This window comes from Stigmatopora argus, chromosome 10, assembly GCF_051989625.1.
Source record: "Stigmatopora argus isolate UIUO_Sarg chromosome 10, RoL_Sarg_1.0, whole genome shotgun sequence".
Lineage (NCBI taxonomy): Eukaryota > Metazoa > Chordata > Actinopteri > Syngnathiformes > Syngnathidae > Stigmatopora > Stigmatopora argus.
Genome location: NC_135396.1, coordinates 10,906,843 through 10,923,445, shown reverse-complemented (window position 1 = coordinate 10,923,445; position 16,603 = coordinate 10,906,843). Strand labels below are relative to the sequence as shown.

At 40.3% G+C, this 16,603-nt stretch overlaps 1 protein-coding gene across 1 annotated transcript in view; it reads left to right on the top strand.

The window, feature by feature from the left end:
* elna (elastin a) overlaps positions 1-16,603 on the top strand; it is a 42,642-nt gene that overhangs the window by 22,145 nt on the left and 3,894 nt on the right. The window contains exons 8-52 of the mRNA XM_077611657.1: positions 82-153; positions 1,986-2,015; positions 2,795-2,824; positions 2,899-2,973; positions 3,442-3,489; positions 3,592-3,654; positions 4,437-4,469; positions 4,541-4,606; positions 4,828-4,869; positions 4,961-5,047; positions 5,140-5,190; positions 5,283-5,510; positions 5,599-5,634; positions 5,734-5,928; positions 6,048-6,173; positions 6,278-6,376; positions 6,490-6,663; positions 6,933-7,139; positions 7,230-7,319; positions 7,446-7,556; positions 7,670-7,870; positions 8,306-8,404; positions 8,509-8,634; positions 8,921-9,040; positions 9,246-9,356; positions 9,445-9,558; positions 9,648-9,773; positions 9,886-10,005; positions 10,099-10,224; positions 10,337-10,456; positions 10,930-11,055; positions 11,162-11,257; positions 11,331-11,426; positions 11,495-11,614; positions 11,745-11,867; positions 11,949-12,086; positions 12,461-12,550; positions 12,635-12,670; positions 13,260-13,313; positions 14,081-14,107; positions 14,444-14,491; positions 15,083-15,130; positions 15,560-15,637; positions 15,726-15,782; positions 16,267-16,335. Of these exons, the coding sequence (XP_077467783.1) occupies positions 82-153; positions 1,986-2,015; positions 2,795-2,824; positions 2,899-2,973; positions 3,442-3,489; positions 3,592-3,654; positions 4,437-4,469; positions 4,541-4,606; positions 4,828-4,869; positions 4,961-5,047; positions 5,140-5,190; positions 5,283-5,510; positions 5,599-5,634; positions 5,734-5,928; positions 6,048-6,173; positions 6,278-6,376; positions 6,490-6,663; positions 6,933-7,139; positions 7,230-7,319; positions 7,446-7,556; positions 7,670-7,870; positions 8,306-8,404; positions 8,509-8,634; positions 8,921-9,040; positions 9,246-9,356; positions 9,445-9,558; positions 9,648-9,773; positions 9,886-10,005; positions 10,099-10,224; positions 10,337-10,456; positions 10,930-11,055; positions 11,162-11,257; positions 11,331-11,426; positions 11,495-11,614; positions 11,745-11,867; positions 11,949-12,086; positions 12,461-12,550; positions 12,635-12,670; positions 13,260-13,313; positions 14,081-14,107; positions 14,444-14,491; positions 15,083-15,130; positions 15,560-15,637; positions 15,726-15,782; positions 16,267-16,335 (4,332 nt within the window). The remainder of the gene's footprint in view (positions 1-81; positions 154-1,985; positions 2,016-2,794; positions 2,825-2,898; positions 2,974-3,441; positions 3,490-3,591; positions 3,655-4,436; positions 4,470-4,540; positions 4,607-4,827; positions 4,870-4,960; positions 5,048-5,139; positions 5,191-5,282; positions 5,511-5,598; positions 5,635-5,733; positions 5,929-6,047; positions 6,174-6,277; positions 6,377-6,489; positions 6,664-6,932; positions 7,140-7,229; positions 7,320-7,445; positions 7,557-7,669; positions 7,871-8,305; positions 8,405-8,508; positions 8,635-8,920; positions 9,041-9,245; positions 9,357-9,444; positions 9,559-9,647; positions 9,774-9,885; positions 10,006-10,098; positions 10,225-10,336; positions 10,457-10,929; positions 11,056-11,161; positions 11,258-11,330; positions 11,427-11,494; positions 11,615-11,744; positions 11,868-11,948; positions 12,087-12,460; positions 12,551-12,634; positions 12,671-13,259; positions 13,314-14,080; positions 14,108-14,443; positions 14,492-15,082; positions 15,131-15,559; positions 15,638-15,725; positions 15,783-16,266; positions 16,336-16,603) is intronic.

The following is a 16,603-nucleotide window of genomic DNA, read 5'->3' as shown; positions in this document are numbered from 1 at the left end:
AATACGGAATAACAATGTAAAACAGTTTTTAGCTGTTGTTAAATTTCAGACAGGTTTATTCAAATGACATTCCCTTCATAGGTGGCTATGGAGGGTATGGGGGTGTCCCGGGTGGATTCTTCCCAGGAGCTGGACAGAAGGCTGGTAAAAGAGGTACAGTCCATTCATGAAATAAGAAAAGCCTAAAATGTAACAAATAAGTATGCAGGAATTTACACATTGGCCCATCAATGAGGCATAGCCTCACAACCCCAAATCAAGTCTTTATTAAGGTAGGCAGATATTCATTTGATAAAATATGGTTATAATTTGCAGAATTATTCAACTGCTTATCGGTTGTCTCAGTAAGCTTCCCCATTGACTCGGTCTAGAACAAAGGTGGGCATACCGGTCCTCGAGGGCCGCTGTGGGTACAGGTTTTAGCACAGAGACTTTGACCAATGAGATTTCTGCAGAAAACAAGAAGCACCTGACTGCAATCCACCGATTGCACTTGTAAAACACCAGATTGGTGAAAAGGTGTCCTCTTTATTGGTTGAAATGAAAACCCGCACCCACTGCGGCCCTTTGTGGAATAGCTTGCCCAACCTCTAGGTCTAGGTCTAGAATCAAGCAGTCCAGCACAGCTTAAAATTTGGAACCCAATAAATCTTAGAGAACTGAGGTATAGAGCAACAATATCTTTGTGGAAAATAATGTATGGCAAATAAATTTTGCCTCTGAAAGTGTTTTCAAATAATCTGTTATAAAATGTCAGAAAATCTCAATTCATGCCAACAATGAAACAGAGAAATTGGCAGGCATTTTTTAACATGGATTTAATGCAGAATGACCAGTAAGACGACTACATAAAATCTTCTAAAAGAGCATTTGTTAGTCAAAATACTAGTCAAATGAATAGACGATATGATACGATTTTGCATGAAGTTTTTCACAATTCAATTCTGATTCAAAACCCATCGATTGATTTCATATCTCCATCTGGTAGATTTCACTTAGAGCAATAAAAGATGCAGAGTGTTGGAATAATCCTTAGGTATTTCCAAATTCACAATAAAAGAGGCATCTGAAGTCACATCTTTGTTTAATTCTTGCAAGAAGAGAATTCATCCATCCGCGTACTCGGTCAGGATAATTCTAACAACTCGAGGTCTCCCTCACTAATTTATTCATAAGATTTTAACGCCATGCCCCACAGAAGTCTAAACAGTTTGAGTCTCGTAACAATTTATCACAGTTATCAAAGCAATTGTAGGTCTGTCGAATCTTCCCAAAGCGCTTGTTGTGGACCCATCCTGCGAAGCCAAAACAGTCCGCAGTTCCCAAGAGCGCTTGTTGTGGACTCATCCTGCCCAAGGCCATTCCCAGTCCTCTTGATGCGAACCACAGTCCTTACTTTTGCAAGAGATGCATTAAAATGGCTTTTATTAATGCCAATAACTCTAACATAAAAGAAAAGCGTTCAAGCACATATATATAATAATATTGATACACATCTATAATAATGATAAACCTAACACAGAGCAATTTTTACGTTTTTGACAATTCTGTTGCTGAAACATTCTAGACATTTGAATATAAAACTTCATTTAAAAGAAGAAGAAAAAAGTACCTCTAAAAGACTACAATGTTTGTTTGCATTTCGAGTAATTTAATTGGATTGTTTCTTAACTAAAAGATGTGTTGTTCTGCCTTACTAAGGACCAATGACCTAATTTTTAAGTCTCGGTATAAAATGATGAATTAAAATCCAATCACATACCTTAATGTTTGATATCATAATAAAGCGGAAGCTGTTTTTGCTGTCTTACCTCGAAGATGAGTTTGCCAACTCTATCTTATTTTGAATCTCAAATATTGCTGTTGGCTTTGTATAAGATTTAGAGATTGCCTTTCATGGGAACATTGTTTTTTGTGAGTGTAGAACAAAATTGAGAAATTTGTGTATAGTTTGTTTAATGTTAATGGCCATTTCCCCATTACAGGTGCTGGAGGCCATATGCCACCATTTGGAGGTAAGATGTATGCTGGTACACTGCAAACACTGAAACAATGCATGTAACGGTCTCCGTACTTATCCATTAGTAACAAAAAGCCCAAATAAATGTATCACATTAATAGTGAATTGGCATGACAAAGAATGTTTTGGACAGAAACGTACTCCCGCTAAGCCCACTGTGACCTCACTGCCTGTGCTGTTTATGTCCGTATGATTTACTTTAAATTAGGCAGCTTGATGAGGTATGGACTCCTGGGTCCGCTCATGACGAAGGGCTTTGGCAAACAGCTTATTGCTGAATATTGGTTGGCAGAATGAATGGTTCCCTCAAATTGGCTCTGGGCTAATTTCGCTTTTATTATAAACAGAATAGCGGGGGACGGCTCATTCCCCTGAAAGAGCAAAGATAAAGTAGCATTGATTTGCCAAAACTTTGCTCCAAAAATCTCCAAAGGTCACATACTTATAGGTAGTGCGCAACGTCTGTCCAGGCAAAGTATGTAGAATGTAGGAATTTAAATATGAAAACAAGAGATGATGAAATAAGTGAGTGCCATTTTTTGGAGTGGACAAACTCCCTTTCTTTTGAGACAGCTCATTTCTTACACGAGAGGTTAGCCAATGAAATGAGGCATTTGATTAAGAACAGTTAATGACTCTTTGTTGCTGCCTCCCGAAATTATCCTAAAAATCTGCCATGACACTTTTGTTTCTGAGGATACTTCACTTGATATCGGTCAGAGAAGAGATACTTATCTCTCTCTTATGACTTGATTACATTTTATTTTACTGCAGGAGCTGGAACTGGAACTCTTCCTGCTGGAGGCAAGATAAAACTATATAATTTAGCATTCCCTTGTGCTTCTTTGAGTGCTCTAACATTGTGTCCTTATTTTCAGGCCCTGTAATCCCACAGACAGGCTTGCCAGGAGGGGTTGGTGCTGGATCAGGAAAGAAAGCTTCCAAAGTACCAGGTATAGTATAATCTAATCATAATCTACTCTTCATGGTCATTTGCAGATCAGATATTTTTTAGTGTAGTTTATCTATGTGGATGAAATCATAGTAAATTGGTCTTCTTTTGCAATGGAAATGTCTTGTAAGAGCAGGTATCTTTTTCCACAAAGGTTTTTTACCCTTGTGTTGTCAGAATTCCATGTGGATTTTCTTTAGAAAAAAACTGGAATTACAATTAATCTGCCACTTTATCCTTTTGGTGATTTAGTCCATCACAATTTTGATGCCCATTCTGATGGTCAACTCTAATCTGTTTTCTGTTCTTAAGATGTAATTTTCTTGGTGCTTCAAATCCCCTTGAGAGCAGATTAGACACAATGCATACAGAAATTAATAATTCTGGTCAACCTAATGCATATACCGCAAACTCCGAAAGACTGCAGTATTTTTTTCACATTAATATTGATAATTATTGTCTCTGGAAGGTGTGGGTGTACCAGGACTTTATCAAGGCGGTTTGGTACCAGTGAATGGTATGTCACTTTTATCAAACTATTATTGACACATATTGATTGGATTTCCCCCCAAATATACAGCAATTCAACTATTTCTTTTTTTTTTATTGGTGCCTCTAGGTTTTGGAAACCGTGGAGTTCTTCCAGGAGTTGCCACAGGCAATGGACTCACTCAAAAGTCACGTAAGAATTTTGTTGTTGTTCAAGCTCCTGTGAAATAGTACAAAAAAGTGTGACGTTTCTACTCTCGTGAAACTTTCTTTACACTTTAAAACAAGGGTAGGGAAGCTAAAATATGGAAACTACTGGTGAGAGAGCTGAGTCCCGAATGCACCAATAAAAGCATCACGTGGGCACTGTGGCGCCGATACTAATTCTAGCGCTGCATTAATCATAATTCTTTTTTTTTCCCATCAGACTCTTCTGCATGCATACTCTCACAGCGTAACAATGTTGTCAAAAGAATTCAGTGACTTTTTGTACTTATAAGGGATGAAATGACTGGAAAAGGAACACATTTTCATGTATGTTGTCTCTTAAATTCTGAGTATGGCTCTCAAGGAATAACATTAGAAAATGGGAATTGTTTGTGGCTCTCTCTGTCAAAAAGGGTCTTGACCCCTGCTTTTGAATGTACATGTTTTCGAGTTACTAATGATATTAGATGAACGTCTGCCTTCAGACCCACGACAAGTTTGTTCATTTTTTGATACCTATAGACTCCAGGTTACAAAAAACCTGGACAGTAGCATACGGGTACTTAAACTTCTTTACGATGTTATATTAGGCATTATATTGCAGCTATTACATCAAAAGATTTGTTCACATTTTTTTCTTAGTCGTGGTCACACAGATATTTGGCCATTTGGCTGCGTTACAGAATCCAGAAAGTACTACTTTGATTTAACACAGTTGTTTGCCAGCTTCTATGCCTCTGAGTGTTTCATGTGATTTTTCTTCTGCAGTTGGGGCCGGAGGACAGGGTGGTGCTGGACCAGGTCAGTTAAAAATATAGTTTAAATTCATTTAAGATATGAACGTGTCTTTCAAATACACATTCTTTGACCAGGCTATGGTGGAGTGATGCAACCTGGAGTGTTCCATGGATATCCTCTGAAATCACCCAAAACTCAAGGTTTTTGGGATTCATTCCTGTTTGACAGTTGTTGCTCGGTACAACTTTATTTGTCGGCTTTATGCCATTCTATCCAATTGAGGAAGTAAGGGTTTAAGAATATACTAATACTAATAGTAACTAACTAATAATGGGAAAAAAATGTTTTTTAATTGTTATTCAACCTCCATTATTCTCGTGTTGTTTGCATCCCTCATCAAGGATTTCTTATTTGTTTTCAGGTGGCTATGGAGCAAAACCTGGAGGTGGAAAACTCCCCTTCGGTACAAATGCTTCATTCTTTCATTGTTCCAAAGATTTTTCATAATGATGAAATCAGCCACATGTTGTTGAAGTCCTGTTGCAATGTTTCAGGTTATGGGGGGTTTGGTAATCAAGGAGCTGGACTTCCAGGGGGCAAAGGTGGCCCTGGGCCAAAGCCTGGATTTCCTGTTGGAACTGGTGCGTATGCCAAAGTCTTGTTTTCTAGCACAGGCACAAAAGCAGAAGTCATGTCATAATATTTTCCTTGTTTTTTTCTTTTTCTTTGGAAGGAGTGGGCACTGGTGGAATTTCTCCCTCACAGGGTAAATCTGACAAATATGGTAAACTTAACAATTAAGACAACTATAAAATATTGTGACGCACCTATTAGTACAGTATTTAATGCCTTTTATTTACAATCGACATTTTGTAGGTTTGGGGGGTGCTGGTGGTCTTGGTGCTGTTGCTGGTGGTGCTGGTGGTTTTGGACCTGGCGCAGGTGGTTTTGGACCTGGCGCAGGTGGTTATGGACCTGGCGCAGGTGGTTATGGACCTGGCGCAGGTGGTTTTGGTCCTGGTGCAGGTGGTTTTGGTCCTGGTGCGCATGGTTTTGGCAGTGTTGCCGGCACAGGCGGACTATATCCAGGGCTGACACCAGGAGGTAGTGTTTTTTAAGATTTTTAAATTAAATACTTGCCTGTTTACAGTTGCCATGAATGAATGCATGTATTTTATCCCTTGTTTCACAGCAGGGTATGGACCTGGTTCGAAAGCTGCCAAGTATGGTAAGTTGAATTGTAGCTGCTTTCTTTTTACATTGGTATGCAAACAAAAAGGACCCTTGAAGATCGATGGCATTTGGTGAATTCTATAAATATTGAAAGGTGGAGTGCCTGGCGGTGTTCCTGGCGGTGTTCCTGGTGGTGTTCCTGGTGGCGTTCCTGGTGGCGTTCCTGGTGGTGTTCCTGGTGGCGTTCCTGGTGGCGTTCCTGGTGGCGTTCCTGGTGGTTTTCCTGGTGGCGTACCTGGTGGTATTCCAAGTGGTGGATATTTACCATCTGCCAAAGGAGCTAATTATGGTAAGGGCATTTTTAATTATTTTGGTAACGCTGGTTGAACCGTTGCTTATATCCAGACAGACACTGCATTATTTTGCATTCCAGATCATTAAAATATCTTTCCTTGGGCTCTTTGACAGGTGGCGTACCGGGTGGTATTCCTGGAGGCGGAGTTCCTGGTGGTCTTCCTGGTGGTCTTCCTGGAGGCATACCTGGTGGCGTTCCAGGAGGTGGATATTTACCATCTGCCAAAGCAGCTAAATATGGTAGGGGAATTTACCTGGTGGAATGTTTGCTTATATTTAGGATAGACAATGGTCCATTCTTTATTTGTGCTAATTAAAAAAATGTTCCTGGTTCTCTTTGACAGGTGGTGGAGCTGGGGGTGTGCCAGGGGGCGTACCAGGAGGCGTACCAGGTGGTGTACCAGGTGGTGCATATGTACCCTCAGCTAAAGCTGCTAAATACGGTATGGACATTGTAAATGGTTTTGGTGGCGAGATTGGCTGATATCTAGGGGCAAAGCTATGGTATCATGCAAACATTTACTTAACAACACTGATTGCCGGCTCTCTCTAGCAGGTGGTGTGCCAGGCGGCGGTCAAGGGGGCGTTCAAGGGGGCGTTCAAGGGGGCGTTCAAGGGGGCGTTCAAGGGGGCGTTCAAGGGGGCGTTCAAGGGGGTGTTCAAGGGGGTGTTCCAGGCGGTCTATCAAGATTTGGTGGATATCAACCTGTAAACAAAGCAGCTAAATATGGTATGCATACTGTTCTGTTCATTATATTGTTACCTAGTTCTAACTGTGGTAATATTCCAATGAGACATATGGACTACATCCAAAACAGATTCATACAATATAAGTAAATATGTCGTCTACGCAGTAAATATGGTATTGCTAATGTTTTTTTTGCATTGTTAAATTTAATACGAGTAAAATCTTACTCTCCTTGACCTGTCCATAGATGTATTGTGTGAACATTTTACATTTACACAAATAATACAAGGTTTTTTTGTTCTCTATGAAAGGTGTACCAGGTGGTGTACCACAGGGAGTACCCGGGGGTTTACCAGGGGCTGTGCCAGGTGGTGTGCCAGGTGGTGTGCCAGGTGGTGTACCAGGTGGTGTGCCAGGTGGTGTGCCAGGTGGTGTGCCAGGTGGTGTGCCAGGTGGTGTACCAGGTGGTGTGCCAGGATTTGGTGGGCAACAATCAGCAGCAAAGGCTGCTAAATATGGTATGGGAACAAATCTGTTGGTCAAAATTCTCAAGCTTGTTGGTTGATTTGACTGAAATTTACACCAATATTTTCTGGTACAATTCATAGGCGGCGTGCCAGGTGGAGTACCAGGGGGTCTACCAGGCGGGGTACCAGGATTTGGTGGATATCAACAAGGGGGTCAAGCAGCTAGATATGGTATAGAGAATCTAATTGACGATAAAAGTTTTTGTTGAATTTCCTATGTTGTTGGTGTCCAAAGTAGATTTAGCCACACATGAATCCATTTAAGCTAACATTATCTTTCTTGGTCTTTTTTTACAGGTAGTGTACCAGGTAACGTACCAGGGGGTGTACCAGGTGCTGTTCCTGGCGGTGTACCTGGTGGCCTTCCTGGTGGTGGATATTTTCCGTCCAGTAAAGCAGCCAAATATGGTAGGGGAATTTCTAGCGCTTTTAGTAGTTATGGTGGAATGGTTGCTTAGAAAGACAGTGTTGTATTGTTATTTTATTCTCATTGAAAAATCCATCTTGGTTCTCTTTGACAGGTGGTGTCCCAGGGGGCGTACCAGGTGGTGTTCCTGGTGGTGTCCCAGGTGGTGGATATATACCCTCCGCTCAAGCTCCTAATTATGGTAGGGGATATGCAAATGGGGCAGGGGGTGTTCCAGGAGGTGTACCAGGGGCTTTACCCGGTGGTGTATCAAGATTTGGTGGATATCAACCTGGAGCCAAAGCAGCCAAATATGGTATGGATAATACTCATTTCATTACATTTTTTTATCCAGTCAGTACTGTGATAGTGTTCAGATAAGCCTATATCCAGAACAAACCATCTATTTATACATTATATGAGTAGATATCTAATCAATGCAGTAAATATGGTATCAGTAATTGCTATGTTTTGGTTATTTTTGCTTTGCCTTGTTAGAATTAATGCAATCAAAATCTTGCTCTCCTTGAGATGTGGTGTAAAAGATCCCAGGGGGCATACCACAAAGTGGTGTATATTCAACAATAGCCAAAGCAGCTAAAGATGTTATAAACACTGCCCTCTTGGTCACAGTTCTTAGTATTGGTGCTGTACTTTGTATGTGCTGCACCCAGGACTGTTACTACTAAATGTATTGTGTGAAAAAATTAATTCATACCAATAATACAGTTGTTTTTGTTCTCTTTGAAAGGTGTACCAGGCGGTGTACCACAGGGTGTACCACAGGGTGTACCTGGGGGTGTCCCAGGATTTGGGGGGTATCAACCAGCAGCGAAGGCTGCTAAATATGGTATGGGAACTATACTTTACTTGTCACAAATTTCAATCTTGATGCTGGTTGGTACTTTGATTTGGGTATAATTTACCCCAACCTTCTCTGGTATTATTAAATAGGCGGCGTCCCAGGTGGAGTACCAGGTGGTCTACCAGCTGGGGTCCCAGGTGGAGTACGAGGCGGTGTGCCGGGTGGCGTACCAGGATTTGGTGGATATCAACAAGGAGCTAAAGCAGCTAAATATGGTATGGAGAATGTTCTTGAATATAAAAGTTTTTGTTTAATTTCCTTTGATGTTGGTGGCAAAGGGGGCTTTTATTCAAGGCAGATTGATGCACACATGAAACAATTTTAAACTGACTTTCTTGGGTTTCTGTCACAGGTAGGCAGCTAAATGTGGTATGTGTAATGTTGATATAACGTTCAAGGTCATGAGTTTATTGCACCCAGATTAGCTGTAACCATGTTTCATACAAAAAATAAATTCAGGCTTTATACAATCAGCTTCATCTCACTCGGGTTCCTTTACAGGTGGTGTACCTGGTGGTGTACCTGGTGGTGTACCTGGTGGCGTACCTGGTGGTGTACCTGGTGGCGTACCTGGTGGTGTACCTGGTGGCGTACCTGGTGGTGTTCCAGGTGGTATACCAGGTGGGGAATATTCAATATCAGTCAAAACCGCTAAATATGGTATAGTAGTGTTCTACCAATCATAATTAAATGATACTTGTGTTGGTATGGCTGGATTGACACTATCCAGGGATACATTTATATTTATTATACCATAGATTTACCGGTAGTAATTTTTTCTAATGAAATTTTGTGTATTATAAAAGTATTCCTAAATCCGCTACAGGAGGTGTGCCAGGTGGGGTACCAGGATGGGCACCATTTTCAGTACCAGGGAGAGTTCCGACATTTCCCGGGACTGGTGCATATTCACCAGCATCCAAAGCAGCAAAATATGGTAGGGACAGTGCTCACTCAGATGTAATTTGTTTTAGACAAAGCTAGAAGTCCAGTTATTAATTCATTCTCTAAATTTTTAACTACAGGACCTAGACCAGGGCCTGGAGGCGCAGGTACAGGATTGGGAGGAGTACCAGGATTAGTCCCTGGAGGAGTTGGAGGTGGACAATATTCTGCTGCGGCAAAAGCTGCTAAATATGGTACAATAAATGTTCAAGCCTGGAATACACCAATGTTCATGACCTAGTTAACCAGCATAGGCTTGGTTCATTTGTATCCTGGGTTACAGGAGGAGCAGGATTGGGCACAGGAGGACTAGGAGGAGCAGGACCAGGTGTAGGCAGAGTTCCTGGTTTAGTACCAGGGAGTGTTGGTGGTGGGCAATACTCTGCTGCTGCAAAAGCTGCCAAATATGGTAAGTTGAACCTTTGTAAAGCTCTAATATAGTTACAATCATTTTTCGCATTGAACTCTAGCTATTATTCCAATTTTAAGTTTAAACAACGCACTTTGTTTCTTTGTTTTAGGAGGGGCAGGGTTGGGAGCAGGAGGCCTGGGCGGAACATTAGGAGGAGTGCCTGGTTTGGTACCAGGAGGAGTTGGCGGTGGACAATATCCTTCTGCCGCTGCAAAGGCTGCTAAATATGGTACAATAAATAATATAGCCTGCAATACACTTGTCTTTATAATCAATATACTAGTTAACCAGCATGCTTTATTATTGCGACTTCGGGTAACAGGAGGAGCAGGGTTGGGCACAGGAGGACTGGGAGGAGCAGGACCAGGGGCCGGTGGAGTACCTGGTTTGGTACCAGGGGGAGTTGGTGGTGGACAATACTCTGCTGCTGCAAAAGCTGCCAAATATGGTAAGTTGAACCTTTGTAAATATCTAATATAGTTACAATCATTTTTCGCATTGAACTGTGGCTATTATTCCAATTTTAAGTTAAAACAACGCACTTTGTTTCTTTGTTTTAGGAGGGGCAGGGTTGGGAGCAGGAGGCCTGGGCGGAGCATTAGGAGGAGTGCCTGGTTTGGTACCAGGAGGAGTTGGCGGTGGGCAATATCCTTCTGCCGCTGCAAAGGCTGCTAAATATGGTATCCGCACACACACATGTATAGTCTCATACATGCCAGCTAGCTCAAGTTGTCTTAGGTTATGCAGTAGAACCAACCATGAAAGGTTTAGAGCAAGTCAACCACTGAAATACAAACGAGTTTTCTGATAGCCAAATCAACATCTGGACACAAAGTGTATCCAATTTAGTTTTAGCTTTGAACTTGAGGAACCAATGTGTCTGAGTTAAAGTTGTACTGTAAATAAATGTGACAACACTATTTCTTCCACTGTGATGACGTCTCTCATAATGTATGAAATCATCGTTTAAAAACACCATTTGAAATTTCCTTGGGGTGGTGATATATGAAAGCTTTTAAAAAAAATTGTAAATATTTAAATGTGTTAAATATGCCAAAATTTTAGAAGGGGGTAATAACGTTTTGTGGCACAATATTTAATTTTATTGGTATTTGCAATGTGTTGTTATGATCTGGATATGATTTTTCTGTAGGTGGAGCGGGAGCAGGGTTAGGAGCAGGAAATCTGGGAGGAACAGGAGTCGGAGGAGTACCTGGTTTGGTACCAGGAGGCGTTGGCGGTGGACAGTACTCTCCTGCTGCGAAGGCTGCCAAATATGGTACACTTATTAAATGAATTAACAGTTCATGTATTATGAAACGTTAAGTTGTTGGTGTAAGTTTAAACAGACAGCTTGAATCAGTAGTCATGGTTGTGGTTTACAGGAGGAACAGGAGCAGGGATAGCCACAGGAGGACAGGGAGGTCCTGGTTTTGGAGGTGGTCAATATCCTGGTGCTGCTGCAAAAGCTGCTAAATATGGTACAGGAAATAAAAGTTATAGGAGAGTACTGTATTCCTCTATTGTTTGTTTTCATATTACCTTTGTTTGGAGGAGTGGCAGGATTAGGAACGGGAGTCGGAGTTGGGCCTAATTTGGGACCGGGAGGAGGACAATATCCTGGAGCTGCTGCAAAAGCTGCTAAATATGGTACAGGAAATAAAAGTGATAGTACTGTATTCCTTTATTGTTTGTTTTCATATTAACTTTGTTTGGAGGAGTGGCAGGGTTAGGAACGGGAGGCCCAGGCGGCGCAGGAACGGGAGTCGGAGTTGGGCCTAATTTAGGACCAGGAGGAGGACAATATCCGGGAGCTGCTGCAAAAGCTGCCAAATATGGTATGGTATTAAGACATAATACATGATACAACTTTTTCAAATATGTCTGGAAATGTTCATCTCGTTAGTTAATCTAATTTAGTAGTTTGAAAAATATGATTGAATCCATTTTAACTTTTGCGGTTAACAGGCGGAGCAGGCGCTGGAGTAGGAACAAGCGGTCTGGGAGGAACAGCTGGTCAAGTACCTGGTTATGGGCCAGGGGCAGTTGGAGGTGGTCAATACTCTGCTGCTGCAAAAGCTGCTAAATACGGTGCAGTAAATGAAACGAAAATGATGGATTAGTATGTTTTTTTAAACAACAACCTGGATTAATTTTAACTTTGCTTTACAGGAGGAGCAGGTGCAGACTTAGGAACGGGAGGACTCGGGGGAGCAGGAGGACTTGGAGGAACAGGAGTAGGAGTGCCTGGTGGTGGTCAATACCCTGCAGGGGCAGGTCCTGCTGCTGGAGCAAAAGCTGCTAAATACGGTCTGAAAACTAAATACTTATGTACAATATGTTGATATGCAAATGAAAAAAAAAAAATGTTTCACTGTTCACAAATTGACCTTATAATGTATTTAGTTTGTTGTGTTTGCCACGTTTGAATTTTGTAGTGTCAATCAGGTTTTGGTCCTTTTATTGCACAGGTTGCAGGGATTTTAAGTACTATGACATATAAAGACATTGAAACCCTATATACAAGGTTTTATAATAATGCTGCTGCCGTTGATAATATTTAAATTAGTTTCTCTTAAATGTGCATTACAGAACCAGTCAGTAGTCATTGTAATTAATATTCTGTTGTAAGGCAGAAAAAAAATGTAATACTACATTCTAAATTGCAATAATTTCTGGAGCAGGAATTGGAGCGACACCAAATCCCGCAGTTCCTGATGGTTATGCTGGCGCCGTGCCAGGTGGCAGCGACGTTCCCATTGCTGGAAAACCTCGTAAGACATAACATTCATTTTTTTCCTTTCTGGCTAGCCTTTCTGTACATGTTATCAGTAACCCACATGTTGTTGTTTCTACAGCAAAGCATGTCAGTCCTTCTGGAACTCCTGGTCCAGGTATTGTTAAATCGCATTTCCTTCTTGTATAACTCCATTCACACCTTGAGTTCTAAGTTCTTGACAAGTAGTTAAACCATCTCATTTAAAGGCACACTTCCAACATAACAATACAGTCAGTGTAGAATTTATATTATGTAAACAAGCTCATTTCTTTCCATTCTCAGATCTTTTTTGTTTGTTTGTTTAAAACAGCTCTCAAAACAATTTCATTTTTATGGAGGGGATAGATAAGATGAATTCAATTTCCTTCCGATTAAAAGATTGAAAATTGATACCATTCAAGTAAAATTACTTACACGCTTTATAGCATGTCTGAAAATATCACAGACTTTTACATAATCGGCATACAATTTAACCATATTCTAGTACTTTATTTGTAAACATTCAAAACCAAGTACCAGTCATTAGTCATCAAATCGTTAAGAAATATACACATGGATTTAAAAAGCCCCCCTTGTATTGCTTCTTCTTCCAACTGCTATATTTCACAACTGTGGCTACTAGCCTCCCACTTGTGGCAGCTTTCATTTTCTCACTCTTTAAAGGTTTCTGGTTAAACCACCCACCTGTGCTCCCTTTCTTTCAGCAGGGCCCACACCTTTTGCCTCAAATGGCAAGGCCACAGAGCTCCCTCAGCCTAGTAAGACCAACTGTTGCTTGCACTCTTTCTTTAAGCCATCTGTTCATCTGCATTTAACTTGGGTCAGGTTGATAAAGTGAAGGGTATAAAGATGGTGTTCATGCAAAGTGGCAGTGGACTAATCATGGTTTTAGCTCATAATAATTCCTTATAGATAATAGCCACTGTGATGTTAAAATGACATGCAGTATGTCTAACTTTACAGTAGCCACTTTGGGCTAAGATTAAAATAACTTCAAGCATTTGAGTCATTACGCTTTATTGAATATCAAATAATTTTAGTTTGAAAAACTGCCTGTTTGGACCACTCTTCCCCAATATGAAAAGACCCGTGACTATAATTTACATTAGTTATAATTAAACTTAGGTTTAACAATCTGGACCCTCGTATCTGCAAACCTACTTTTAAAACTCGGCAGCAGTTTTTTAATGCTTTTCTGGCTCCTGTGCGTCTATCACTTCACTTCACAATACAGCCTAGAACTTTAAAGCCCCTGCTGAAGAATTTTGCAACACTCTTTCCAGTTTCAGTCAATTCTGAAAATGACCTGGATGAATTATATTGCTCACAGGCATCTTCCTTAGACTAGTATCATGCTAAAAAAACAATTTGAGGGTTATATAGTGAATGAACAGTAATTATTACTGCACCACCACATTTTAAACTACATACAAAGCTCTTTGTTTCGTTAGGCCTAAATTGATCTGACTGTATGTCATGTGTATTTAATATTTGAATTTCACTATGTTATTGTCTTGTGTTTTAGCTGGTACAAAAGGTCAAATCCCGACTGGTAAGTTTGAGCCATTTCATTTCCATTTCAGACACTTTAGCTCATGACTCCTGCAGTATCATAATATAATTTTTCATATGCAAACTATCATTAGAAATGTCCTCAAATAACATACAGTACACAGTGTTACATTCATGTGAAAAAAAGAAACGGTGAAAACGCATTACACTGAATAACAAACATTACATCACATGAGTTCATACAGTGCCGCACATCCCTGGTGATGAGATGCAGTAGGCGCTTTTGGCCGCATGGTGGAAGCATAGACAAACAAAGCAACAATGCCTCATGTCATTGACAAGATTGATCTACTACTACTAATTTTATTTTTTGAAGGTGTTGGTGAAGGCCTAGCAGGCAAAGGACCAAAACCAATTCCACAAGGTAAAAAAAAAGATCAATATATACATTAATAGGCTACATTACCTGTCTTTACCATAAAACAGAGTCCAGGGCATGCATGAATGAATTGTCACTTATAAGACCAGAGTTATTTTCAACTTTAAATACCTTGTACATGACAAGTTAAGACATGTCTTTGTTATTATTAACCATGGTGGTGCAGTACATCAATCTTTGGGGAAATCCACCTCACAATCCTGACGTCAAGGGTCACGGCCTACCCTGTGTGGTGTTTGCATGTTCTCCCCATGCCTGCGTAGGTTTCCCGGCGGCTTTGGATTCCTCCCACACCCCGCAAAAACATGCACGGTCGTCAGATTGAACACTTGAAATTCTCCCCAAGTGTGATTGTGAATGTGAAAGGTTGTATGTCTGAATGTGCCCTGTGAATGACTGGCAACCAGGTTCAGGGTGTAACCCACCTGCCCATCGTTTGCTGGGTTAGGCTCCAGCATCGCCTCGACCCTGCTGGGAAAACGTGGTATTGACAATAAGTGAATGAATTATAAACTGTGATTTTAAGGTTACCAAAGATTAACTTGAACACCCCTTTCTGGTCTTCTGCTCCTTAAGGTGCTGAAACAGGAGTCGGTCCAAGCGGCGTTGGTTATCCTTATGGAGGCAAGTTATATTTTTTATACTTCATGTTTATGTTTCTATATGGTTCATTTAATAGGGAATATGTGAATTTAGATAATTAGCTTTATTTACGTCACTGCACTTAGTTATTATCACATTTTCACTACTGTAGTATGAATAGTCTTTGAGTCATAGAGAGTATTATAATATTCATCTTTGTCCTGTGGTATTTCTTTTGAAATTGCTTGGAAAAATCCTACATTGTATTCATAACATTTAATGCATTGTCTTCACTGTGGACATTAGTATAAAATCAGAGCAGGTAACCGTTTCAATTTTCCCAAGGCATATCATTATTATAGAATTATTTTTTGCTTCAGTAAGTATAATGTAACCAAACTGAGTGCTGTGACTATGATAACTCTTTTATAATAGTATTCAATTAAATGCCAAATGTCTTGTCTTCTATAGTTCCTCATGGTGCTGGAACTGGCATTGGACCTGGAACAGGACATGTGCTTCCTGGTGCAAAGCCGTTGAAACCTCCCTGTACGTATACTGTATATGAAATAAATTCACAAAATCTAAAAACCCAATACGTAGTTATTTAGTCATTCATTCATTGCCTCTGATACAGATGTGGGGGGAGCAGGAGGTGGAGCAGGAATCCCACTGGCAGCAGGACAATATCAAGGTTAGATGTCACATACTTTTAAGTACAATAACATAACATAAATTATGCATTACTTTATCATCAAATATACATCAATGTGTAGATAAGAAACAAAAGGTCAATTTCCCATCTGAAGCAAAAGAAATATGTTATCTTACTTGTATTTGCGTGAATCATAAACACATTAAATACTGTGGGAGCTTGGTTAACTTGCCAAATAATAATGCTCCTTTTGGTGTCATCACAATTCAGTGGGATAGAATCTATACTCATTTGGGTATGGACAGGGGATGTAAAAAAGAAGCTATTGCCCACGTACAGTCAAACTAGAAACAAACAACGTTCTGCCCAGTGACCAAAGTGACAGTTGGTCAGGAAGAAGCCATCACTTTGGCATTTCCTGTGCAGGGAACCGATAAGTCTTTTTAATGGCTGTAAAGACAATAAATTGTTGTTGTTGTAAATGAACCTTTTTCAAATTTGAAGCAAGTTTCTATTTCCAAAGGTGGATACCCTTATCCCTCAGCAGTTGGACTGGGTGGTGCTGGAGGAGGAGCTAAAGCACCAAAACCAGGTAGTTCTTCTAATACCACCTAATATCCAAAATTTTGTTCAATGAACTGCTGCTGATAATAAGATGCAATTCCAAGTGATTGTGTGGGAAATTGCTATATTTGCTCTATGCTTTCTTTTTTCTTTTTCATTTCCTATGTAATAAATGTCCATGCTCAAATCATTTATCTCTAATGTATAAATTATACTATATATTTATTCTTACATTTAGTCATCTCCTGAACTGCTCATCCTATGTGGGGGTGCTGGAGCCTATCCCAGCTAACAAT